At 40.8% G+C, this 27289-nt stretch overlaps 1 protein-coding gene across 3 annotated transcripts in view; it reads right to left on the bottom strand.

The window, feature by feature from the left end:
• CCDC85A (coiled-coil domain containing 85A) overlaps nt 1-22901 on the bottom strand; it is a 146014-nt gene extending 123113 nt beyond the window's left edge. For all 3 annotated transcript variants that reach the window (XM_032217177.1, XM_032217175.1, XM_032217176.1), the window contains exons 1-2: nt 21229-22901; nt 5551-6478 (exon numbers count right to left, since the gene is read on the bottom strand). In XM_032217177.1, the coding sequence (XP_032073068.1) occupies nt 5551-6478; nt 21229-21477 (1177 nt within the window). In that variant the 5' untranslated portion in view covers nt 21478-22901. The remainder of the gene's footprint in view (nt 1-5550; nt 6479-21228) is intronic.
• Nucleotides 22902-27289: the final 4388 nt, after the last annotated feature.

The following is a 27289-nucleotide window of genomic DNA, read 5'->3' as shown; positions in this document are numbered from 1 at the left end:
GATTGAAATCTGCCCATCACTGACCACATAAGCCAGCGAAAGTAGTACACTCCTTTCTCTTGATTCACATAGTTCTGAGGATGAAGGAGATGACAATTCTGAATATTAAGAGTTATTGCCTTTGATCAGTAATATGACCTGATGACATCCCTTGCTTGCAGTTAATACTATTATGAACAAAAAAAATTCTTTTGGGGAGGAGATTTTCATATTGTTCCTGGTTTTTTTTCCTGTGTGTGTTATTCACTGCAACCTTTCATTTACCATTTTCTTTCAGTGAGACTCCAACTTTAGACTTAAACTTAGGTAAAGAAAGGGAGCTTTGGAGAATCAATGATTCAGAGAAGTTCTTTTTGTCTAGTTAGGAAATATTTCCCTGCAATCACCCGGCACTGCCACCAAGTAGCAAATAAATATGCTCAGGAAATTTTAAGCACCATACATACAATTAACTAATAGAAACAAACAACACCAATATCATGTTGCCTGCTCTCTATTTGAATTTGATTATGTGACCTTAGCAGCATGGAAAGAAAAGGGGAGACACATCCTAATTGTAGAAAGTGTCTACCTGAAAGTGTACCAAGATATATACACTCCTTTTATTATTATAAGAGGGTATAAACTAGAACAGTATTTCACACCTGGATCTCCCCCTCCATCTCCCCCCCCCTGCAACACACATTTTGAGCAGCAGTGATTCCATATTCTCACAAAGAGTCTCTTTTCTTGCCACCCCTGCCTCTTTAAACTGTTGTTTCTTAAAGGATCTCTTCCTTTCCTGATATATCACACCTCCAGATTGCTGCCAGAGAGTGTTAGTCAGCACTTTTACTTTTGCTCATTAATAACCTCAACAGGGAATGAGAAGCAAAGCAGCAGCCTTTTTATATTTTCCTCAGATGCAAAACAGGAAAGGAAGGGCCCTCCCAGACAAGCAAAAGGGATCTGTAATAAAATTATAGAAGGCTTCTTTAAGAGAGTCCTGAGACTATTGATTTTATTTATGTGATGCCCATTCTATTTGATTGTTGAGAGATAGCCAGAGGTGGTTTTCTAACAGTTCAAACTGGATTTCCCGAACCATTAGCAGAAATCACGGGTGGCTCCGCCCACCCATGCCCAGCTCTATGGCATCCCATTTAAGCCATTTAAGCCCAAATTAGAAAAAAGAGCTGTCATTTTGGATAGGAGCCCACATTCTCAATAACATTTAATTTCTGCCCATACATTTCTAAATGTGATATGTTACATAAAGCCAGTATTCCATAGTTTCCCCTCACGGGAACTGTAAAGAATGCCCAAGCATCATTTAAACGCATTAGTCTATGCAAGAAGCAATATAAATATATAAAATGCTTCAGTAACCTAGAGCATATTGCAGGATACTTGCTGTGGTGGTGCCCTTTTTGATGAGTTCCAACTTTGGATTCTATGGATATATTTTCTATTCCATTCTATCCTTGCCACATATAAAGAAAGGAACAGGATTTAGTAGAGTACATGCATTTTTAACATTCACTATTCTGGAAGCAATTTTACAAGAAAGTTTCCAGAGACAACTTTCCATCAGATATACCTGAGAAACAAACAGATGGAGGGGAATACTGCCCATAATCATTCTTTTCAGCCATGTAAATTTCTAAGTGCAACATTGAATAATCATTCAAATCCAAGACATTTTAGCAGGTACGGTTCACACGTTCAGTTGCCAGCCATGCAATGTTGAGAAAACTAAGTGAAATGATACCAAGCTGCGAATGTGCATGTGAGAATTAATTTTTAAATTTTCCAATAAAGAAAAGAAGAAGAGATGGAACTTTCAAGAAAAAAAAATTGAAGGTATAACAAGTGACACAGCTTATAAGGAAACCATAACGCTAGGAAGAAGCAGTAAATTAAACTGTTAAAGACCTGGCATAATACAGAGCTCCAAGGCAAAGTAAGTGGAAGGCAGAAAAAAGCAATAGCTTTGACCATACTAACTGCTAACTGCTCATAGCCAAGGAGAAAATACATTCCACCCCCGCACACACACAATCCTGCACATCTATCAAAGATATAATAAATAGTAAAATGGAATTTTAATTACTCTATAATTCTTGTAGGACCTATGTATGTGGTCTGTCCAGGGAATCTCTGACCTCCTTCTCCTTCAGAAGATGGAGGAAGGCACATAAGCAGCATCTTTGATCCTAAGCAACAGGGGGGGAAACAGTCAATAAACAGCATAGCTGTAGTGGGAACACGGGGGAAAAGTGAAGCACTTCTATCTGCTGCCTCTGAGAAATCTCTGAGATGGACGAAGCACGAGATGACTAGAAGAGGGTAATGCTTGCTTCTATCAGAAATAAAAACAAAAACAGAAGATGGAGAACAGAACCCAGAGAACTATCAAATAGTTCAGACATGTCAAATTCAAGGCCCACAGGCCAGATTCAGCTCATGAGGTTGTTAGATCCGGCCCTTGGGACCGCCTTGAAAACAGCAAGGGACCAGCCCCTGCTACTTCGGCTCAGACTGGCACAGGTGCTGCCCCTGGGCATGTGCACAGGAAGTGGTGACTGCATGGGCTTAATTTTTTTTAAATTAAGAGGGTTATGGATTACAGACTATTCAGGGGAACATAGAATTGGCTACTGTTGGCTAATGATCAGAATCCTCACAGATTGCCGCCTCATCCCACCTTGCCTCACCCAACTTCACCCCATGGTGGCATCAGCAGCAGCAGCAGCCTTGGGGAGGAGGTAAGCATGGCCAGGCACCTACTCAAGGAAGCGGAGCTGGGCTAGAGTAGACTGCAGGATCCTGTTGCCCTGGGAGTTTGAGGCCCAGATTGGGGACTTGCCTCTGCTACCCAGGACTCCAGGCAGCCTGTGCTGCCATCCAGAGGTTCTCCGCATGGCCTGAGAGGGACAGCGAGGCTTCTCTGGTGGATGAGCCTTGGCACTCACCCTGATCTCACCTTCCTCTGCTGGAGACCTCCAGATGCCCCTTCCAGCCTTCCTGGTCCCCCACAGGTGCCCCTCAATGTGCATGATGTCAAGCCGGCCACATCAAGCTAGACATGCCCACCCAGCCATGCCCACCTGGCCCTTTGAGGGCAACCATAATGCTGATGCAGCCCTCAATGAAATTGAGTTTGACACCCCTGACCTAGTCAATCCCCTGACCTAGTCAAATGTGCAGATGGAAGAAACATTGAGCAGGAGAGAGAGAAATAGGGAACGAACATTATTTTCCTAGAAAACAGAAGTTAATTTCAAAATAAGATTTGATGTGAGAGAAAAGGAGCAGAACCACTATACCATGCTGCCTCCAATCCTCACAAGTAGTTTCACATACTTAAACATGGTGAAAGGCATTAAATGCTTCTGATAAGTTCAACACTATAGTGCAAATGAAGCTAAACAAATATGGTTTATGAAGTTAGGGTAAATAAGACATAGTACGGAAACAACACTCTTGTATCCAATTTGCAGCATTCTTAGCACTGTCAGACTATATCTCTAATAGTGGCAAAATAGCATCAGAATTTGCACCCATTTCTAAGTGGTATAAGAATGGGAAATTCAGCAGTTTGCCTCTAGTGGGTGTTCTCTTCCTGTCCCCACCATTTAAAAAACTTTTTTTTTCAAAAAAGAAAAAAGGGCTAAAAGAAATGGTCAATATCACAGCATCAGTGGATAATCTCCTGCAGCCACCTTTCAGAAAGTTTTCAATTACCTTCCCCCCAAAATTTAAACTTTACCTTCTCCAGGGTTAAGGCACTGAAATTTTGAAGTTAGTCAGAGAGGAATGTCATAAAATTTGAGATGACATTGATGTAAGTTTCAACAAAATATTTCTTATTAGTTTTGATAGATTTATATATAAAAAAACTGCCCTGGAGCTAATAAGTTTACAAGCAACCTTTTAATTTTGAATGATAAATTAACACTAGTAAATTTAATACAACTACATTTACATACATTAAAAGCTATTCAATATATCATATATCATAATATTAAGCGAAGTTCTTCCAATGTTCTTAGGAAGCTGCCTAATTCTATCTGAACCAAGTTAACAAGCTATTCATCCATCATCTCCAGGAGCTTACATAGTCAATCTAGTGGAGTGATTCATCTCTTCCTCTTTCCCTTTCTGACAGTGGAAGGAAAGATGCAATGCACAAAAATAGTAGATTCAAACACAAAAGAATGAATGAATGAATCAAAACAATCCATATATATTCCTGTTTCTGATTTTATCAGGGTAGGGCAATGACATCTTAAAAAATCCCAAAGAATCTGCTTTTTGACCATATATGGTCTGTACTGAAAACTGTAATTTTCAATCAGAAAATTATTTATTTTTTCAGCAATGGTAGAATCAAAATGTTACTAATGAGATCCTCCAATCCAGCAAGGCCTGTTTGTCATTTGAATCCTTTTTGTTATGGGCCAAAACATTTAGAAATTACTGGAGCATATTGTGCTAAATATTCATTGAGACCTGCATCTGTCCAAACTATATCTTAAGAGTGATCCATAGTGCCTCTGTAGCCTGGTATACCTCCTGTCCTGCTAGTTCAAACTACATTTGCATTCTAGAGGAAACTATTTAAATATCAATCCACCATCACAAATGCACTCAAAAAGCTAAATGCCAGCAAACCAATTTTTGCTTTGTAAACATTCCCAGAAAAAAAGAAAATAAGCTTACAAGTAGACAAATACCCCAAATAACAGCCAAACAATACTGCCTATATTTTTTTCTCAAAGAAATCTGCACAGCCATCTCAAGACAGGAACACTAACTACATGGATATTAGACGAAGGATCATAGAAACTATACCTGTACTTCTATTCTTTTTTTTACTGTCAGTTTATTCTCTGAAATGTCAATAGCTAGCCATCCATTTGTCAAGAGCAAAAATAAAGCACATTCTTAAGAAAATTGCCAAATGAGGACACTAAAATACCTTCAGAAGTTTTTATCTGAGTGGAGACAGCACTTGGAGAAGCATAATCCCCCTTCCTCAAAGTTATTAAGATTATCAGTTAGTATCAATATATCTCAATTAGGTATCAGAAGCAAACCAAGACCTAAGCATAAAGAAAATAGAACCTAATTAAGAGATGCAAACACTCCCTACTCTCTTCAAAGTTTTCTCCTTGGGAGAGAAGTGGGGAACACTTTCCTTCATTTCACTCTTATCTCTCCCTTTTAAGGCAAGTCTACATGCTCTCAGACACTGCACACCACTTTATTTCAAGGCTTGCCATGCAGGTAAGACAATTTCGCACAAAGCCCATGAGATTCAATTACTATGAAGCCTATTACAAACATCCTGCAATCTGATCTGCATTTTTCAGAGGGAACAAATGCAAAAACAATTCCTGCTTACCAGGAAAAAATAAAAAATGAATTTCATTGTGAACATGCCACATACCAAAAGGTGCATTTGGTATGCACCTTTTATGATAATTAGTGCTCATCATTTAAAAAATCTCAATCGCTGCCCTTAACATCATAATAAATCAATAAAAATAACTAAGGAAGACCCACCATTCATCCCATTGTAGAGGCCCCTGTGATGGGGTGACAGATCATCTGCAACTTGTCTCCTTAAGGTGCCTTCTCTGCTGCCATTGCCCAAATGTTTGAGATGCTCGGGACTTCCCCCGTAATGCTGTTTGAGATGTTCAGGACTTGTGCCCCTTACTTTTTGGAGGTGTTCTGAGCTTCCACTCAGAGCATGCTTTTGAAGAAGTTCGGGGCTTCCACTGCTGCTGTGCTTTTGATGTTCTGGACTGCTCCCAGGCCTATGCTTTTGAAAGTGTTCTGGGCTCCCGCTCAACATGTGCTTTGGCAGTGTTTCTGGACTGCTACAACTGTGCTTCTGCTGCTCTGAAGTACCTTTGGTTAGGGTTTTATGATGCTCTGGACTTGGTCCTTTCAGATGCTTCTGGTGATCAGGACTTCCAGAACTTCGAGGTTTGTGGAGGTGGTCAGGGCTAGCACTCCGGTGCTTTTGATGCTCAGGACTTCCCTCACTCCTTGTTTTCTGGAGGTGCTCAGGACTTGAGCTTGAATGGTGCTTATGGTGATCAGGACTATCAGTGCTCCCAGTACTGGAGGTACTACTCCCATCTCCAACATCCCTGATGAATGTACTTGTGGCATTTAATTGGCAAAGACTGGCTTGACTATCAATTGAATTTCGGCAGCCAGCAACACCACCCTTTTCTTCATCCAACAAGACACAAAGCTCCTTCAGCTCCAAGTTTTCTTTCACAACTTCTTCCTGCCTTACTTCTAGTTCCTTCAGCTTTTGCAAATATAAGGCAACCTCTTTATGCATCATGCTAGCGCTATACCTCCCAAGCCTCTGCCATTCGCGGGATACTTTTTTGCCTTTCTGCCGGTCATCATCCAAGAAGCAACAAAGATCTCGCAGCTCTTGGTTGTCTTCTTGCAATTTCTGGTTGATATCCTACAAAACACACACAAAAAACCAAATCTAATCAACATTTGCATAAGGTAACATTGTTAACAGCAGAAACTCCAAAGGACATTATAAATAGTTTACGTTAGCAATGCCGCATTTATTCAAGGCCTATGCAAGATTGCTGAATATTTAAATTCTTAAGCACCATGTCCATTCTTTTAGGAAATCTTCTTTTCTCTCATGAACTATGTTACTTTCTTTGTAAATCATTATTTCTTGTCTTTCCTAATTTTAGTACAAAGATAGGGAAGTTATGATCCTCCAGCCAACTCCCAGCAGTGAAACCAGCATGAATGAACCTGCGATCTATAGTTTAATGGCATTTGGAGACCCGTTTGTTATTTTATAATACTAATATTATGTGTCTCACAAGAAACTCTGGGCAGCGTACAGAAAAATTAAAACAATCAATCAGTCAAGCAATAATCAATTTCTACAACCAGTCATTTCAATCCAATTGACTCTGGCATCTAAGTATCTAAAATTATTACTGTTAACAAGTATTAAAAACATTTTAAAACTATAAAAACAACCAAAACAAGAATAATAGACAAGGGCTGTTAATAGTAATGCAGCCACCTCATTAGATTCACCTATCCCCTGTGGTTCCCCTGTAGCCTTGCTACAACCAAGTATTGAAGGACCTTCAGAGATTTAGCAGTGCCATCCGCACCTGAGGAAAGAAGATTCCAACAGCATGAAGGCACAGAAGAAATGCCTGCCACCTAGGACCCAAAAATGTAGCTCCCTAGATGACATAACCTGTATCATGCCTGTTCTGTTGGATCTGATGGGACAGGCGAATGAAATCAGGGAAAGGCAGTCCTTCAAATAATATGGTACCGTGCCATGTAGGGTTTAAAGGTCAACACCAGCACCTTGAATTAGAACTGGAAACAACTGGTAACAGCAATGCAGCAAATATTAGCTAATAGACTGCAAGTTCAATTTTTTTCTTTTAAATATCATTTTCCCCTACAGGGTAAAATGTTAGCAACAAATGTTTGAAAGTATATGAGCAGCTGTGTGTGAGGGAAGATTCCAAATTTTCTAAAAGGGAATGTTCTAAATTGTGTCGTAAAGATAATTTTCTCCTACCAGAAAAAAGTGTGGTTTTTTTTGCAGAAATCATTATGTATGTATATTATAATTACATTTAGATGAATATGCTCCATTTTCTTTATATTTCTTTAGATTATAGCAAGCCATTTCTGAAATCTTGCCAAGAAAACTGCAGGGAATTTTCCAGGCAGTCAATATTGACTCAGAGGCACACTCCAAACCCCAAAATACCGTATTTAAACTGAAAATATATTTTCTTACAATGGAAGAACAAATCCGTATTTGAGGATAAATCTGTAATATAGGGTTACTATTACATTTATCACCAAAAGTGATCTTTATTCCAATGACGTCCAAAACATAGTAGTGGAGATACATCTACTAAATCTACCTATTCCTTCAACATGTTCAAGAAGACTCTTAAAAAGCATGTGTGTGTGTGTGTGAAAGAGAGAGAGAGAGAAAGAGGTTGGGGGGAGGGAGAGGGGGAGGGAGGGAAAGAGAGAGAGAACATGTAGCAGAAGACTGATCTCAGGATAAAATCTAGAGGTCTCAAAATTCTACTTGAAGTCCTCTGGATTTATATGACCTAATCCTGGGGTCAGCAGCTCTTTCTTCCCTCTGCTGCAGCTCCGTCACCGGTTAGGGCCACAATTTGGAGAGGAGCTTCCGGGGGGGGGGGGGAGAGAAGCACAGTGCACTAGGAGAAGACTCTATGGCAAGGGGAGGGTTTTCCAGTTGTCTCCACAATTGATAGGGCTTTCGGTTATGACAGATAGAGGAAAAAGTACGCCGTGCTAGGAGGAGACTCTATGGTGGAGGAACTGAACTTCCGGTCAGCTCCAAAATTGAACAGGAGGCTTCCGGTTAGGACCTTTGTGGTTCCTGGTGTTTTCTTTTCTGTGGGAAACAGGTCCAAATAGCTCTGAGTGTTTAAGTTTGCTGACCCCTGACCTAGTCCAATCATGGTATTCCTTTATGGTAGTAATTGCTACTCTCATTTAATTTCCATAGAGTCTTTCATTTGATGTCTTCCTTAACTCCAACATTTAAGAGAGAGAGGGCCTCATAGCAAACAGGCAACATTAAAACAGAACTTTTTCATTTATAGAAATCATTTATTTATTTTTTTGCAATGGAAATATACAGCAAAAAATAACCTTCTGACAGACCTGATGTCAGATGCTGGCGACCTTCCATTCTGATGTGCACATAAAAATACTATCAGTGATCTTGTACAGAATAGTTGCCAGAGACAATGCAGCATTAACTAGCATATACAGAAGAAAAAAGAAACTCAGTACTTAACTTTTATCTATTCCACTAGAGAGAAAAAAACTCTTATCTCTGTACAATTCGTTGGAAAATCCTTCTTCCTGCAAAGTCCAACTTTAACCAGAAGTTAGAGAAGAATCTTAGTGCTCTTTTTCTCCCCAAAGCCTTGGCACAGGTTTTCCTCTTTTTTCCCCAGAGTTCTGACTGCACTTACCAAAAGAACAAAAAAAAAGAGACGGGGGAAATCTCATTTTGCTACACACCAAAGTAAGCATCTCTCTCTTATGAAAATGTTGGTTCAAATCTTTGCGGTAGCAACTTGCTGTCTGGCACAAGATACTGCTTAGAACGGCATTTACTTTGCCAGATGGTAACAGAGATGAGAATGAGAGTCCTCATTCATTTAGCAACTGATTGAAGTTACAATAGTAAAGTGACTTAAGTCCATCCTTGCACTTTGCAGAATTCCTGTAGTCACATGATCAAAATCTAGACACTTGACAACCAACCTGCTTTTTAAGATGGTTGCTGAATCTCAGGGTTATGAAATTATCATCTGCAACCTTCCCAGGTACCTTCTGACAAGCAAAGTCAATGGAGAAAGCCAGATTCACTTAAAGACTGTATGATTCACTCAATAACCATGGCGAGTCACTTGACAACCATAACAATATATATATATATAAAATTGGGCACAATTCATTTAATGACCACCTCAATTGGCAAACCAAGTTCCACTCCTAACTGTGGCTGTAGGTAGAGGACTATTGTACCAGACAGATCTTGGGAGTAGCCTTAGAGACCTCTAAATTGAAATTTTAATATTACAGATGAAAGTGTTATGTCTACAGCATAATCATATTAACTATATTATATGAAGACTATTTAACCATATGAAGGAGGGATAAAAATAATCATCAGAAATAAGAGGCAAAGATCATATTGAGAAATTGCTTGCAGGCCCTCAGACATGAAGTGGGAGCTCTAAGCACTTGAGGGAAGAAAATGGGACTTTGATGAACAGGTGGCAGGACAATGAAGGGCAGAGGGCAGGTAGCTGCATCTTTCAAGAGGATAAACAGAAGAGTCATGGGCTGAAATGCATATTTAATGTAAAAATGTTTTTGGCAAAAACATAACAGAGTTGACCAGGACAGCTTTACCTTGAATCTATAGGTAGGATGGAGACAAAGAAATAAATACAGACCTCAGATAAAGACATGAGGACTGTTGAGAGTGGGCTGTAATGGGTCCTATTAAACCATTCAATAAAAAACAGAAAGAAGACTGTCTCATAAAGTTTATGGCCTCTATTATCTATACGCCATAGTCCAGTATATGAAATTTTTAAAGATGAAGTTGAATTCCTTGTAGAGGAAGACTAAAATATTCAACAGGTATAGTAACAGAGGCCTGGTGGAATGACTTCAATAAGTAGAAAGTAGTACTCTAAGTACACCATTTGTTCAAAAGAAATGGAAGACATAAAAGGCGATGGGAAGTGCACTCTTTGGTAAAAGTATCTATATCTGATGAGAAATCCAAATGGATCAACTTGGAGATACTCTAGAACTCAAGGCCCATGGCCTGCATCCGGCCCACACAGTGCTTAAATCTGGCCCAAGGGGCTGGACTGGAAATAGCAAAGAACTGGCCCATGGTGTCTCTGGTAGCCAAAATGGGGCTGGCAGAGTGCTGCAGGAACTCTGCAAATGGGCCACGGTGTGCCAGACGCAGCCCTCCACACCCATTTTTGCTAGCAGGGTGCTTCAGGAGGCATCCATTCCATCTCCCACCTCCCCGAGGGGCCCCTAGAGGAGAACTACAATGCTGATCCGGGCCTATTTCTGCTCTAGAAATAATCTGGGTTAAAATAAATCGAAGGACAAAAAAAAGTAAAAACTTTTGTTGACAGTATATACTACTTGCCTGGTTAAGATATGAATCATAGTCTCCAACAAGCTGCAATCTCTTTCAGAGACATTTAACAATAAGTGATGGTAGGAAGGGGTAACTATTCTGTTGGGAGACAAATTCTGTGAAGTAGTCTTTCCAAAAATTGTAAACAAATGTTGCCGACAATTTTCTCCCTCAGAAAGTGGAAGAAGCTTTAGTTATCCTTTCCTTGTTATTAACCCACAGAGAAAATGTACATGAGGACCTATGACAGCAGGAACTCTGGGAGAAGAGGACCACCTCTTCTCTCAGATGGATCACCTAATCCTGACCATAATGGATCACTTACAGCCTCCCTTGTAAACTGCATGACACTTCTGCAGTCAAACTAAGGTCTATTAATAAAGTCACTGAAAATGCCTTTGAGAGAGGTAAGGAACTAAAGTTAAGTTCAACTGCCTATCTTCAGTAAGAAAATGTGTGTAGCTTTCCCATCTTCCTCATATAACAGGCATTTAATTTTCATTTCAGCCATGAAGTTGATAAAAATCTCAATCCTTTTCTCCCTCCCTCTTCAGTATAAAAGTAGGTATTAAGAGAACAGAAAATAGAATTGGGATCAATTCCCTCTTTCATTGTTCCTTCTGAAGTTTATACCATGCCTCGTCTTGAAAGTAAAAAGAAACTGGGAAGAAGGCTGGGCAGACAATTGATTTTTTTAAAAAGGCACATCTTACTTTTGCTTTTATTCCTGAGACTTTCTTCTGGTGTTAAATAAATATTTTGCTTTAGTGTGTAGGATTATTTTCTAAATACATATAGCATCAGCTTTACAGGGACATGCAAGCTATATTTTGTACTAAAGGAGGAATTTAACCTGCAAGCTATTTTCTGTACTGAAAGAAGAATTAAGCTTTACCATCATTGCTTTTGTCTGGTGAAAACTTGGATGGTACTGTTTTCATGATGTCTTATTAGCACTCATAGGTGATTTGTCCCATTTAAAATAAAGCAGAAGCTTCAAAGGAAAACCTCTTCTCAAGAAATGTCTATTTCTAAGCCTCCTATAGTTACAAACATTACCACACTTTCCTCCTAACAAAAGTTGAATATTATATGCAAAGATGTGGCATCATTCCTATTTTTTCCCCTAAGGATTTGATATGTATCCAATACTTCAGTATAGTCTTCCAGATGTGTTAGGCTACACAGTATTTAGCCAGGACTCTAAATCTATCATATCTGGAAGACATCTAGTTGGGGAAAGTAACTTATCTAGGTTTTTTTATACGTTATGCAAAACATACCTTTTTTCCCAAGCAGAATATTTTTTCTCTTTTCCTTTCTTTTCCTTTCTTTTCCTTTCTTTTCCTTTCTTTCTTCCTTTCCTATTTATCTTTCTGCTCAAATTATCCTTCTTGAGTTTTCACTTTCCATTACTTATCTCACGCCAACTTCCAATTAAAAACAGGCCCAAAACAGGTGATTATGACATAGGAAATAAAAAGGGGAAGGTTAGTTTTTCTTATTCAGCCTTCTTTCTTTATTTAGCTGCATATTTCCTAGCCTGATTTTTTTTAGATTTAAAAAAAAGGAAAGGAACAAAAGTCAATGCATATTCTAACAATGGATCAATAGGAGCTAAAGATAGATTATAGAGGATAGATGGATGGATGGATGGATGGATGGATGGATGGATGGATGGATGGATAGATGGACGGACGGACGGACAGACACCCAGAAAAATCAGCTTCGTCTCCCTGATTGTTTTTATTGGATTAAAACTAAATAATCTGCCTCTCATAAATGCATCAGAAGCTGGTAGTCAGTTTAATAATAAAAAAGAAGAACAGAAGACATTTTGCAGACTTTTCTATTAAAAGAACTGAGTTATGACATAAATCAGGCAAGTTAAAGCCCAAACAACAGCACAGGAAAGAGCCACAGCTCAGGAGTCGAATGCAGTTCTATTCATTCTCTGACATACTATAGTGTGGCTGAAAGACTTCCAGCTGAAGCCCAGAAAGGCTTTCTCTATCAAGAGTCTATTTTTAAAGGACTGTGCACAGAGGATCAGTCAGAGCTGTACTTACTTGCATTTGATTTTGCCTCCAGGTGACCAGGCAGGAAATTTTTACTAAAAGTTGTGACAGTGGCATTTTGTTACTTTCTTTTTTTAAAAAAAAAATTCGACTTGGGGGTATGAAAGCATGATGTGAAGAAAGCTTTTAAAATTGATTGTCCTATTCACTTTGGAGGATGTATTTATAACAAGCTTTATCAGCAGAAAAGCTAATAACCCTTTACCAAGTTCACAATCTTTCCCAGATTACTCATTTATTACTAAATACAATTACATAGTATAAGCCACAGGGAGATCCTAGATGGATATTCTCAAAGAACAATATGAAATTACTAGACTTTATTGGTATCACTACTAAAATTAAGGTACATTCCATACTTCTTCCAGATGGGCCAGGATGGAAAGCATAATTCCCTGACCCCATTTAATTTTCATTCATAAAATTTGTAAAATAAGTTAGGCAAAAAAAGGAGTTCGGCCCTGTACTGGGACGTGGGAAAGACCTTGGGGGACTGAGCAAAGGGAACAGTCAGATAAAAGACAACATAGCCCACAACTGGATGGTGAGCTGTCAAGGGACACAAAAGAGACCTTCTAATTTCTCAAACTGTGAAAGAGAGGAGGGAAGGGTTGTACTTCCAGACTTGCAAGATTTTGTCAATGTACTTTACATATAATATTAATAAAATAATATTAGTTATTGGGTTGTGTGATTTCTATCTGAATTATTCCAGGAGGCCGACAAGGTGGACATCTTGTAAATCTTCTATTCTCTTCCAAAGGCAGAAATTTCAGGAATGGTCTCTGAGTCTTAAGAACTCTGCTATCTGCAGGGCATCTGGCATAAATTTTGTTACAACACTGGAAGCAAGATGAAGAGACGAGGAAATTTCAGAATGCCATCATAAAACTAACACAACAGCCGAGGCAGAACTTGCTCCAACCCACAGCAGAGCAACAGCTTGTAGAGTTGCTTCTGTCTTCCCACACTGGAGAACTTTGGAGAGGACCAGGGTCAGTTCCATCCATTAACAACTCAATGTGATCCATTTATGGAAGGCAGGCCAGTGGCATTTCCCACTTATTTTTGTGCTGAAATTGTGCAACAGCAAAGTGGACTATACTGTTCACTGAGGGGAACGATTCAGTGTTGGACAATGTGTAAATTCAAAGGATATTTGGGGGGTTCCATACAAAGAATCATGACTATTCAAGCAGGGGAGATCAAGCAAGGACAGATCACGTGTTTCGGACTTTAAATTACTTGCTGGCTATGGGATGGAATGACTTAGCCCTGACTGACCAGTTCAGAGAAGGGTTGACAGAGGACCTAATAGACTAGCTGGTGAGGCAAGACACCCAAATCACTCTGGAAGAACTGATTCAACATTGTGTAATAATAGATGCCTGACTAGAAGAATTAAGGCAGGGAAGGAACAATAAGGGGGAAAGAATATTTAGCCTTTCATTCCCTCATATCATGCCTCCCAATGGCCTTTTCAGAATCGAACTCAAGAGAATCTTTTACTGCAGGGTCCCTGGACACATAGCCAGATGATGCCTGGTAAAAGCACAAGCCTTCGACATAATAAATGAAAGGCAAACTTTAAATTAATAGAGTAGATAGACAACAAGTGCCCAACTACTGTAAAGCAGTCCACCAGAGAAACTTCATTGCCTACCTCCCAGGAGCCTCTACTTTTTAAGGAGAGCTTCAACATCCAAAAATCAGGCAACCATACTTAATTATTTCTGTTATATTCCAGATAAAAGATGGAACTTCCTGCTCTTGTAGACTCTGTAGCAACCACTAATTTCAGTGGATAAAAACCAATGATTTTTTTTTTAATTTAAGTTGTATTTTTGTAATCAAATTTATTTTAATAAAATGCTTTTGGAGTAAAAATCTATCTACAGATAGTTTTCTATTAAGATACATTAATAATTTAATTTATTCAGCATGAAATGGAGCTTAGTTATATAGGATGAGGCTGTATATTCTGCAATATTGGGACTGCCGGTGAATCAACAGCAGGTCAGAGGAGGAGCCGCTGCGGGACAGAGATGACAGCTGCTCTTTAAAAATTATGATTTAAATTGAGTTGATTTAAATCAAGCCTTTTTACTAGTGATTTAAATCATGATTTAAATCTACGATTTACATCAAATCCACCCTGACAGAAACTAACAACTGAAACTACTCAAGCTCTAGAAAGCCCAATGATAGTCGAGATGATTGAGAGACAGTTAGGAACAGAAGGACTGATTTTGCAGTACCCGGCTCTTTTGCAGTTGGCAATCAAAGTTCACACAGAGTGCCTAATTCTTTCTGTCTCCTTTAAAATGCCCATTGTTTTAGGAATAGAGTAGTTCAGCTGCATAATCCAGTTGTTAAGTTGTTCAACAGAGTGGTCAATGCATCTGTTGTTGCCTCCTCAAACTCCCACAGCTTCAACCTTAAACTGTCTACCTCACCCCATTCCTAAGAGGTCCGTAAAGGGGGCATGCATAAGCTCACCAGCGTGCATCCCTGTCCTACTGTCCCCATTTATTTGTATTTCCTTTGTTCATGTCCATGTTCATACTTATACCTGCTATCTTGTACATGTTTGACAAACAAACAAACAAACAAACAAACAAATAAATAAATAAATAAATAAATAAATAAATAAATGTTGTCATTCCCTTCCTCTAAATGACAACAGCGTCACTTTACAAGCAGTGCAAGTTTACCCTACCACCAACACCTCAAATACAGGTAGATTGTAATGAAGCCTGTCTATTACAATCATAAGTCATGAGGGTGATGGACCAGATTTTACAACCTTTTTTGTGATGTTCATTAAGCAAATGGTGCAGTCATCAAATAAACCCATTGCTTGCTATGCGGCAAATTTATATGGAAAAGAAAAATTAAGTGCCTGTAACTGTGGAATACTGCAAACAGCCATGAATAATGTATTGGTTGCCATGTACCCAAAATGTAGATACAGAACTTGAGAGGAGGATGGAATTTTGAAACCAGGTCATTAAGTATCTCCTGGAGGGTCCATCACAACTTATACGAAATTATAGAACATGGAAGGATTTACTTTATGTATATGTTTGGGGAAGAAGAGGCAGTTGTCTTACAACAAAGAGCTCAACAGAGTGACATTAGACATTACCCACTCCTACTTATCGCAGATCTATTATATACCAGTTACAAAAGGCACACATCTTTACAAAAGCAGACTTGAGAAGTGCTTATAACATAATCAAAATAAAAGGTCATGGATATTTAATTCATACAAGTTATGACAAAATCAAATATATAGAGATGCCTTTCGGATTATTGTGGAGCTGTTTTTCTAGACTCATAAACAACATATTTGCAAACATTTTAGATAAGTACATGATGATGTACTTAGCTGACATATTTGTTTATTCCTAAGATATTTCCTCGCATGTCACATGTATCAGAACCATACTATAAAAAATATGAGGTAAGTTTTTGTCAAACTAGAGAAGTGTGCATTTGATCTGCCTCAATCAAACTATCTAGACAACAGAATTTCCACAGAAAGCATACAGAACATCTAGCAAAGTTAGTCTGTTATCATGATGCATACACACACACAAACACACACACACACTAATATGAAAGATGTACAATGCTTCCTGAACTTTGCTGAACTTCTTCAGAAAATTCATCCCAAATTTTGCTGACCAAGTAAAGCCACTGTCCCAGCTCTTAAAAGATCAGCAATTCTTCTGGTCAACCCAAGAGCAGGCAGCATTTCAAGAATTAAAAAAAATTGCTTCTCAGTCTTCAGTCACCCTGACCCTTTGTGATGAAGACAGATGCTTCAGATGTGGTCATAGGAACAATTCTGATCCAGATGGAGAAAGAAGGGGGGAGGAGAGAGATTTATTTTAGTGTGCATTTTACTCCAAAATTCTCCTCCCAACATAAACTATAATATTTTCCATAAGAAGTTTCTGGCAATAAAAAATATTATTGTTCAATAATGGAGACACTTACTGGAAGGAGCAGCCCACACTAACCAAAGTCCATTCAGACCAAAAAAACTTAGAGATCTTCCAAGAAACAAGACAAACAATTTATTGGCCTTGTCTCAGTGATTAAGCAAATAAACTGAGTAGCATTTCAGTTGCAACTGCCAGCATCGATGAAGACTTCATCCTATATTCCCATGATGGCAAACCTATGACACGCATGCCACAGGTGGCACATGGAGCTATATCTGCCAGCATGAAAGCCATCAGCTTCAGCGCGCATGCGCACTGGCCAGCTGATTTTTGGCCTTCCGGAGGGCCAGGGGAGGCTATTTTTGCCCTCCCCGGGTTTCAGGAAAGCCTCCGGAGTCCGAGAAGGGCGAAAAACAGGCCCAACGGACCAACTGGAAGTTCAGAAACGATCCATTTCTGGCTTCTGGAGGGCCTCCAGAGGGCTGGGAGAGGCCATTATCACCCTCCCCAGGCTCAGGAAAACCTCCAGAGCCTGGAGAGGGTGAAAACAGGCCCAACGGGCCAATCGGAAGTTCATTTCTGAACATCTGGGAGTCATGCGCACATGCACGGGGAATCATGTGCACATGTGTGGGGAGTCGTACATGCTTGTGCAGGTGGGTGGGGTGCATTGCATGTATGGGGCACATGGGGGGGCACTATTATGCACGTGCACACACTTTTGGCACGTGTTTACAAAAAGGTTCGCCATCACTGCTATATTCCATCAATCTTTGCTAGTGATAGAGGCATCTTCCTGGACTCTGCTATACATGGAGGAAAAGTAAGAGGTGAAAGCAGTGCTAGACTGTAGACAGAGGAAAATGGGTTGAATATTTGATGCACTGAAAAAGCTACTCAGAATCAGAAATGTCATGGAGGCAGCAAGAGATGTGCATGAGCTGTAACTGGCACACTGTTTTCACAACCAATACCCTAACAAATCCATGCATGCCAACTACCAGATTTGCAGAGTATGGCAGTGCGCAAAATGAACAGAAGGGATTCTTGTATAGAGTGGAGGGTGCAATGGGAAATGAGGAGATACTGTATATAAATGCAGACAAGAGAGGGAAAGGCCAACAAATTCCTAATGGAGGGGTGCACCTGATTTAGGGGATGTCTCTTGTGGTCTTGGAGAGTTATCAGCAGATCAGAGGAGCCACACAGCTACATTCTGTTTTCACAGCAATGAACAATCTGTGTCCCTGGGGACTCAGGAGGAGAGGATGATCTGAAGGGGGAAATGATATAATAGTATGTGGAATGACCTTGGGAGACTGGGCAAAAATGTGCTGCCAGGGAAGTGTCAGATAAGAGACAACATAGCCTGTAACTGAAGAGTGAGTAGCACCAGAGGCTCAGAAGAGAGTCTCCTTAGTTTCTTGGTCTATAAAGAAGATGGGTAAATAATTGAACTTACAGGTTTGCAGGATTCTGTCAATGTTACAAGTTACATTAGAATTAGATCATCTAATGTAACTAATTCTATAAGAATTATAATCAATCAGGAGTGTCAAACTCAAGGCTTGGGGCCCACGGGATGCTTAGATCTGGGCCAAAAGACCACCCTGGTAACAGCAAGGGACCAGTCTGCGGTGCTTCTGCCAGCAAAAACGGAACTCAGGAGAACTACACGTGGTGGCCCTCCTGAGCTGTTGCAGGAAGCCATCGCAGCCGGAAACAGAGCTCGGGAGAGCACTCAGACCACCACAGGCACCCCCATTGTCGTGTTGGCCATGTCCACCCTGGCCAAACCCACCACAACCCCAAGGTCAAGCACAACCCTGATGCAGCCCTCAATGAAATCAAATTTGACACCTCTGTCGTAGATCATCTGGCTGTGATTCTTACCTAGTTTATCACACAAGGTTGAAAAGCTACTTAATAAGCCCCACTTTCTGTGTTCAACTGAGCACATTTTTCTAGAAGATAGAAAGGCATTTCTCTGTTTGAGTCCTGTGAAATTGCTACCCATTAGATAGGTAGCTTCACATTTTCTAGGAAGTTTATTTTCTAGTGTAGGTCACTTACTGCATTAAAGCACCTCTTCAACTGACTGTACTAAGAATGCTCCCAAGTGCTTCTCCTTCCCTGGAGGAGGCAAAATCAAACCACTTACCACATGGCCAATTCTTATAGAAAAGATTGCCATGCTGCCTTGGAAAAAAAAACTTTACATATTTTAATACCTCCCATTTCACAAGTTTTGCTTACTAATTAACACAGCTCTCTTGAACTTTAAGGAATCAATCAGTCCATTTGCAAAAGAGGAGGGAAGATAGATCTCATCCCTGCAGTTTACAAATTTAATTTTAACCATGAAAAATAATGTAGATACACACAGAGAAAAAAAACTCCTTGAAACAAATTTCAACTCCTGATGACTTCCCAGTCATATCCTTTTGCTACAGGAACCTTCTGGGATGTTGTTTTGACTCCCCAGTCAAGGCTATCCCCATGGAATGTATTGGTATTCTCCCAACTAAGAATTAACAAGACCATGCCTAGCTTACCTTTCCTAAGATAATTTAAAACCAGTTTTGGTGCTTACCCACCGCAGACTAAAATCAAAACACTCCCTTGAGTCAAGCTTAGATTTTATTTCCACATCAGTTTCAGAAAACTCTCACTGCTTCTTCTTCAACTTCACAGCCTAATCTGTAGATTTGAGATTTCCCTGTGATCTACCTTCCAAATACTAATCATCTCCAATCCTGCTTAACTTTTTCAAACCAGCCAAGATCGGCTAAAAGTACTTAAAGAGTACTATCTCCATTACAGACTTTTAGGGAGCTGTTTAAAGTTATTTCTAGGTTAGTCTTTTATAGCATGGTTTATCTAACCTGACACTCAGGAAGATAATGAGGAAGGGATTAATATTGCTTTTACAATGGCTGCAAGGTGTTAGAAGCTTTTATAAAGCAGTACTGCAGAAATGGTCTAAAACAAAATCCAGTTAGATATGTATTGCTGAGGTCTGTTGATGGGGTAGTTATGATCAGGTCAAATGCCTCCTCCTACTGGACTGGCCTTTCCAGATGCAGGACTACCTAACAGCAATCACTGTATAAAAGACTCAGGAGACAAGACAGCAGTCAGGGAGTGTATTATTAAAGAGCTGCCTTCTATCCTTCCCATGGGCCTTTGACATCAACTTTCCAGTTGGAAGGACACTTCATTATTTGAATACCTTAATTAAAACAACCAAGAATATCTTTCTGCTATTTGTAGGCTGCTTCGGAAGACAGTATCCTGGGAGGCATAATATAACCAATTGTCAGCAAGTCAGCAAACTATTTCACTCTGCCCTGGTCCTATGCTATCCAAATATTTTTGGACAGGATAAGCTACAAATTGAAACTAGTACTTTACATCAACAGAAGCTTTTCAGTGTAGTACATAACAATCACAATGATGTGCATTTCACTGTATAACACATACACATATAAAAGAAATTTGTCTTTTATCTTGATTTTAGGTTTATCAGGTTTTTAAAATGTAAGCCTGCAGGAAGCATCTTTTTAATCTGGCAGTATACAATTACAGTAAACCAAATTAATAAAACTAGGTATAGGTTTTCAAGAAAGAACCACTCTACTCCTTACAAGCAATGAAATATCTGCATGTATACTCAACTCATGTAATAATTAAAATGTATTATTAGCAGGCTGGCTGGGAAATTCTGAGAGTTGAAATCTATGCATCTTAAAGTGCTGCTGAGATTGAGAAACACTGAACTAAAATGTACCTTGCAAACACACAAAAACCTACTATTATGTGTCCTATCTGAGTCTGAGTACAAAGAAATATTTTATGGCAAGGGCATAATAACAATGGTGGGTTATCTAAGGTTGTATTTTCACATATAATTAAGGGTGAGAGAGTGGAAGAAGGCACGCTGTGTGAGGCTAAAGCAACAGGGGAGTTCTCCTGCATAATATCCACCAACTTGTGGTCTGTCTTTGTGTAGGAGTAGGCAGCTTTTGGGGCTCATTTGCTTTTTATTAGAATCCCAAGATCCAACATTCAGAAGTTACAAAGGGCATTCAGCAATTTTTACTAACCTAGTCCTATGGCTATTACTTCTAATATGCTGGCTGGAATTCTGGATGCTTTAGTCCCAGTGACCTGGGAGAATGTCAGGTGGAGAAAAACAAACATAAATCTAGGGATTTGTTTTGAGGAACAGAACAAAAGTACAAACAATCTTTCACAATAAAATCTCTACCTAGTTTGCCCATCCCTACCATTTTTGATTATAGCAGTCCATATTCTCCTGGATTTTCTGCAAGGGGCTACACAGCTGCATAGTGATTTGCAAAGACCAGAAGATCTTCTCATCCTGCCTTTGCTTCCCCCCCACACACACACTTCCCATTTTCCTCTCCTGCAAGCATCCTTTTACCTTAAGCCCCCGGATCTCGCCCAGGTGGAGCTGCAGGCGGCGGTTGACCTCCCGGATGAGGTTGCTGTGATCCAGCATGGCACTCACTTTCTCTGACTCAGCTTTACGAAGGCTACGAATGAGATCTTCTTTGCTCCATTTCAGAAGGTCCTCATCAGACACCTTAGAGAGGTCTTCGGGCAGCCCTGCCCCACAACTCTCTGATGCTGCCGAGGTTCCAGCTCCACTGGAAGCCACCACTTTGGACATTTTGGTGGGCAAAGTTTCTTCCTGATGTCACAGCAAAAAGATGAAGCTTCCAAATTCCCTCAGGGAAAATCCTCAAGCTTGCTCTGAGCACATCCGCAGGTGAAATGAGGCAAGGGTCCCCTTGAAGCCTCTTCTTTAAGCAGGACCTGTCCCTCAATCCCTGAGGGTCCTTAAATAACCCCTTTCCTCGATGAATGCAATTGCTCCTCTGTGCCAGGTAGGCAACTGAGCCAGGGGATTCAAACAGCTTTCAGAATCCAGGAATAAGAGTTTTTGTGTAAAGAGAAAAGCCAGCTCTTCCTTCTCCAAAAGTTTCTTCTGCTAGCTCTTGTTCAGAAGAAAGGAGAGCAGGGCAAGGTAAAGTGGAGCATTCTGAGGTCAATGAAACCCTTCACTCACTTTCTCTCCTGGCCTCTGGACATCTTTTCCCAGGGAGCAGACAAGGCGGGGAGGGGAGGAGAGATCCAGTAGTTCTTCAGCCTTAGTTCAACCGAAAGTCAACTTGGAATTCTGTAGTTTCACAAAGGCACCTTCGGGCAAGGGGGTCTTCCTTCAGAGGAGCGGGGAGACGGCGGCAGCCACACCTACACTCAAGGGACTGGGGCAAAGGATAGAAAGTGACATCGGAACTTTTAAAAGGCGGCATCCGAGTCAGCCTGCAGAAGATCCTGGAAGCGGGGGGGAGGGCTCACAGGAGTCCAGCCATATACAATGAGAACGGTGGCTTCCTTGCCCCACGAAGAACCGGCAGCAGAAGCGCCCGTCCCAAAACAGGTTGCATTAGCCGCTGTAGTTGTATCTTCCACGGATAACAAGGTGCACCCTTCTCCCTTGGAGAAGGCAGGGCAGCCGGGACGATCTGGCTTGCAAGAGCCCGGAAAGGAGGAGAGAAGAGAGTAAAGTACGAGTACAACTGTCTGGATGACGCACCCAGGGCGAGCACAGCACCACACTGAGAGCAACGGGTGGGGCGGGGCGGAGCAGAGGGGCAATAAAGTGCCCTCACCAAACCTCCGGGATAAACGGGGCGGGTGGATCCAAGAGCAGATGCAGAGAAGTGCGTAGTTGGGATGGTGCAGGCATCCCCCGGCGCCCCACCTCCAGAACCAGATTAAAAAAAAAAACCTCGCACAAAACCTTCCCTCTCTTCAGCAGTAGCAGCTCAGGAATAACGGGGCATCCCTCACACACGCCTTTTCTCAACTGGGCTCATCCCTCGCAGCCATCCTCCGCCACGGGAGGAAAGCCTCCTACCGTTTCCACTTGTTCCTCTGCAGGGCGCCTTGCCTCGCCCCTGCAGCCCGTGACCGACGGCTCGTTTCAGCGGCGTCGGGAGCTGTTGCTGAAACCGACGCTGCCCCGAACTGCCCAGAGTGTGCATTTGGGTCTACGGTAGCCCCGCACCCGCAGCGCGGACAGCACGGGCTCACTTTGCAAAAGGCGAGTGGAGCGAGCGCGAGGCGGCTGCCGCTCTTCACCTCGGGAGGCGGCGGGCCACGTGCGAGCCTGGAGGGAGGGAGGGAATAAACCGCTAGCTCGGAGCGGCTCGACGTCGCCACCTCCCGGCGACCGCTGATATATTTTAAACCCGTGATACTTAATAACGATGGGGTTCCCCCCCCCCCCTCCTCATATGCAACGTTACATAAAGGGGTCGGTCGGTCGGTCGAGGTTGACGTTCATGGCGACGGGGAGTCTGTGCTTCTCCTCTGCAGAATGGGGAGGAAGACGCGCAGCAAAGTGGGCTTGCAGTGCTGCGAAGTCGGTGAAGTAATGCAAATGCCCACCGGAGGATGGAATAAGGCTTTTAAACTCCCTCTAAAAATGACCGAATATGGCAGCTTTCTTAGTACCCAAACTTTAAGCCGTTGTTATTCCCCGCCAATTATTCTGGCACGCCAAACAATGATGTCATTGTTTTGCCGGGGAAGAAGGAAAGAAAGAAGTCCTGGAGTTGCGCTCTCCTGCTTTCGATCTTTTGTGCCTTGGAGGTAGCTTTTCCACAGGCGATTCGCTGCCGTCTCTGCTAAATTTCCCTGCGAAGGTGAAAGACGCTGCTGTTGTGTTAACTGCCTTATTACTCCAGCAAGGTTTTATGTCTTTTTAAAAGACGTTTTCAAATGTCTTCCCAAAAAAAACGCAAATGCAAAACTCTGCAATACCCACTCCTCTGTGCTTTGAGATGTCAAATCTTTCATTTGTTTGCATGAATGACCTTAAGTGTTGCTATTTTATTAGGTATGGAGGTTTCTCGGGATGTCTTTCCATCACTGACTGGAGGAGATGTGTAACATCTTGGTAGCATCACTCCAACATTTGTGAATGAAGATAAAATCTATCCACATTGTTGTTGGGTTGGTACATTGTTAGTTGAATGACTGTAGAAGATGCTACAAATCACATGTGCAGAAATGAACTAACCCACCAGACTCCTGAACAATCCAGACCTTCCACACAGCCCTCAAGACCTGGCTATCCCGTCAGGCCTGGGGATAAAGATCGTAACCTGCCCCCACCCAAATGATGAATGTTGTGTTTTATTTTTACTTGCACTGTTTTCATGTTTATTGTTTTATTGTCTTGTACCCCCCCTTCCCTATAAATTGTAAGCCGCCCTGAGTCCCCTCAGGGAAAAGGGCGGCCTATAAATAATAAACTCAAACAAACTCAATTGCTAGCTTTTGTGACAAAGCTGAAGACCTGTTTTATGCATTTATATATGTATTTTGTGGCAATGAAAGCTCTGTTGAGAATTTGAGAATGTGAGGAAGCAGTTTAAATGACTTGAAAGCAACAGAGTAAAAGCACTTAACGGCAAATGGAGCAGAGTTAGAGAAAGGAAAGGTGTAGAAGCATGAAAATGAGAAGCTCTGGTCTCCCCCCCCCCAAACAAGACTTAATCACAAATGGGTCACACAGGACAGTCAGAAAACAGTACTGAAAACCATCATCCTCTCACCTGCTAAGAAGAGTTAAGCTGGGAGTCACCCCTTTTTAAAAATGTGTCTTTCTTCCATTTAATGACTTAATTCAAAATGCAAAGTAGTTTTATTGTTTTCATTGCAGGGACAGACTGAAATGGATGAAGTCATGGTGCAGTAGAAATGCAGGTGAAGAGCCAATGAACTGACCTCAAAGTGGAGAACAATGAGGGAAGAAACAGTCATAGAGAGTGTTGGGGTTTTCAGCTGTCCTTGCAAGTTGCTGAAACTTACCGTCTCATTTTCAAATGGAGGATTCCTAGGAAGGCTGGTCCCTGCAGGTTGCTTTTATCCTTGGATAAGAGCCAAAAGGCTTTAAATGGCTATAATGGATGTGGTTTTACAATGAATGGAGCAATTGATGCTAGGCAGGGCATGGGAGAATGCCCTGTGTGGCTGTCCACTGCCTTTGCCTTGGTCTTCTATCACAATGAGAGATCTTCAGCAGTTCATGCACAACATCCTGCCTGCTCCATTAGCAGTCCCGGGACAGAATGACAGTCCTTAACATAAGCAGGCTAAACATGGAAGCCAGTGCAATTGTAGCCTGGTTAGGAGTGGCAAAAGAAACTGGTATTGTCAAGCAATTGTGAGGCTATAAGATTTGAGTGAGTTCTGTGTTTGATCCTGTACTAGCAAGGAAGATGATCTTAATGGAAATATGTAAGAATTTGCCTAAGCAAGCAATCTTAAGTCCAAAGCAACATGGCATTGCTTGAAAGCAACTCGGGCAAAAGAGTAGAAGAAAGAGGGGAAGTACAGCAGAATGTTGCCGGATTCTGTTGTTATAATTATTGTAGTTAGTCTCAATAAATACAGTTTTAGCCTTCCTATGGAGTTGATTTTCTGATCTGATCTACCCAGTGGAATATGTCACAAACATGTCCATATTGTTTTGGGGGCAATGGTATGGAAATGGTTTGCAATTACTTTCAGATTTTTTTCCCAGTTTCCTAATCTAATCTACAGTCTCAAGAATTCCTGGGGCTCTCTCTTCAAGTGCTAAATACCATGTTTGCTTAGTTTTTCCAAAATCAGCTCCAATTAGTTTAGTGCTCCCACTATTGGTATAACACTATAATGTAAAGTATTGTAATTCTAATAAGGAAACAAATAAGGAACTGAACTCCCAGTTCTCATAGCTTAATAAAATCAGACCCTTGTGCAGTTTTGCTTCTAAAGACAGTATAAAGACTCCTGTAATTTTGTTTTCATTTATTCATCTATATTTTTTCTTCCTTAGACTTGATTGGGGACTCGTTGTTTCTGAAGACTGAATAATCATTTATTTCATTCTGTTTAAATATCTACATCCCCAGTACCTTATAAATAATACATGCTCCTTGCAATCTACATTTGTTCCCAAATATTCCACTGAGAGTTGCAGTGTCATCTTGTGAATCAAGAGGAAAATTAATTTAATGGGACAAACCAAAAGTTTAGGAAAAAGTCATTTGAGCATTATATCCAGAGTAACTATTAGACTTGCAAATCATAGCAGCTCTGGCCCCTGTATCCTTAACAACTTTGTCAAATACAGATTGCCAACTGCTGTAAATTTATTGACTGCCAGTTAAAAAAAGAATGTAAAAAATATTTGTCAGCAAATTTCACTGTTGTTACTGCTTTTGCTGTTAACAACTTTATAGCTGTTGTATTTCGCAAAGGTAGAGAGAATGCAGACAATGTGCATTATTTATTACTATTTTGGGTTATCATTTTTATTTTGCATGGTGCATTTTGCATAATCCCATTTATCCACTTTCACCTATAGTCAAAATACTACAGTATAAAGAGCAGGAAAGTACAGCATCCTGAACAGAAGGCCTGGATTCGAACACCTAGAAAACTGCCTTGTACCAAGTAAGAATAAGCAGTACTGTCTGATACAGCCTTCTCTTTCAGATATAATAAAACTGCAAGTCTCTAGTTTAACATTTTTATTGAGTTATAAGATAACATAAGATACAAAATACTAAAGTAAATAGGAAAACAATGGGGAGGAAGGGGGAGGAAAGGGAGAAAGGATTAGGAAAAAGAAAAAGAAGCATTGACTTCTGATTCTCTCTGTTGCAGTGAAATAAGGCATTAATCACAACTTTTTGTTTTTTTCATAATAATATAAACTATCCATTTCTATAAGGATCTGTTGGTCTAATTGGTAAAAATCAAAGTTTCATTCTTTTCCACTTCAAGAACAACATTCAAAAGTGGTCTCCATGTGGAAACAAAAGTATTCTGGTCATTAATCAAAATAGCAATTTTGCCATTTCATTCAACTCCATCAACTTCTGCAACCATTCGTCCATAGAAGAAATCTGCAAGTCTCAGTATTCCCTGCCAGGGTGGCCATTTACTTCCTTTAGGAAAGGCCTGAAGTTTTGGCTGTGCCTTTGTGCTGTGCATGAGCTTTGGCAATGGATGTATTAAATGGATATATGATATTCATTGGCTGACTGTGATTGTTTTGTTTGTTTGTTTGTTTACTGTATTTTTCAGACTATAAGATGCACTGGTGTATAAGAGGCACCAAGATTTCGAAGAGGTAAGTAAGAAAAAAAGTTTTTGTCCTCCCTGGCCCCTACCGTGTTTCCCCGAAAATACAACCTGTCCCGAAACTAACGCCACATTTTTCGCGTGGGCAAAAATAAAATCCCGCCCCCAAAATAAACCCTCTGGAGAACCCCCCCCCCTGGCAGAGCACTGCTCACCGACCTAGCGGTATCCCAAAGGCAGAGCACTGCTCACCGACCTAGCGGTATCCCAAATGTGCCAAGCCACGGGAGCTGGGGGGAAGGCGCTCACGTTGCTTGCCGCCTTCGGGATACCGC

The sequence above is a fragment of the Thamnophis elegans genome, chromosome 4 (assembly GCF_009769535.1).
Source record: "Thamnophis elegans isolate rThaEle1 chromosome 4, rThaEle1.pri, whole genome shotgun sequence".
In the NCBI taxonomy this organism is placed as follows: Eukaryota; Metazoa; Chordata; class Lepidosauria; order Squamata; family Colubridae; genus Thamnophis; species Thamnophis elegans.
Note: the sequence above shows the minus strand (reverse complement) of the source record. Positions and strands in the feature narration are given on the sequence as shown.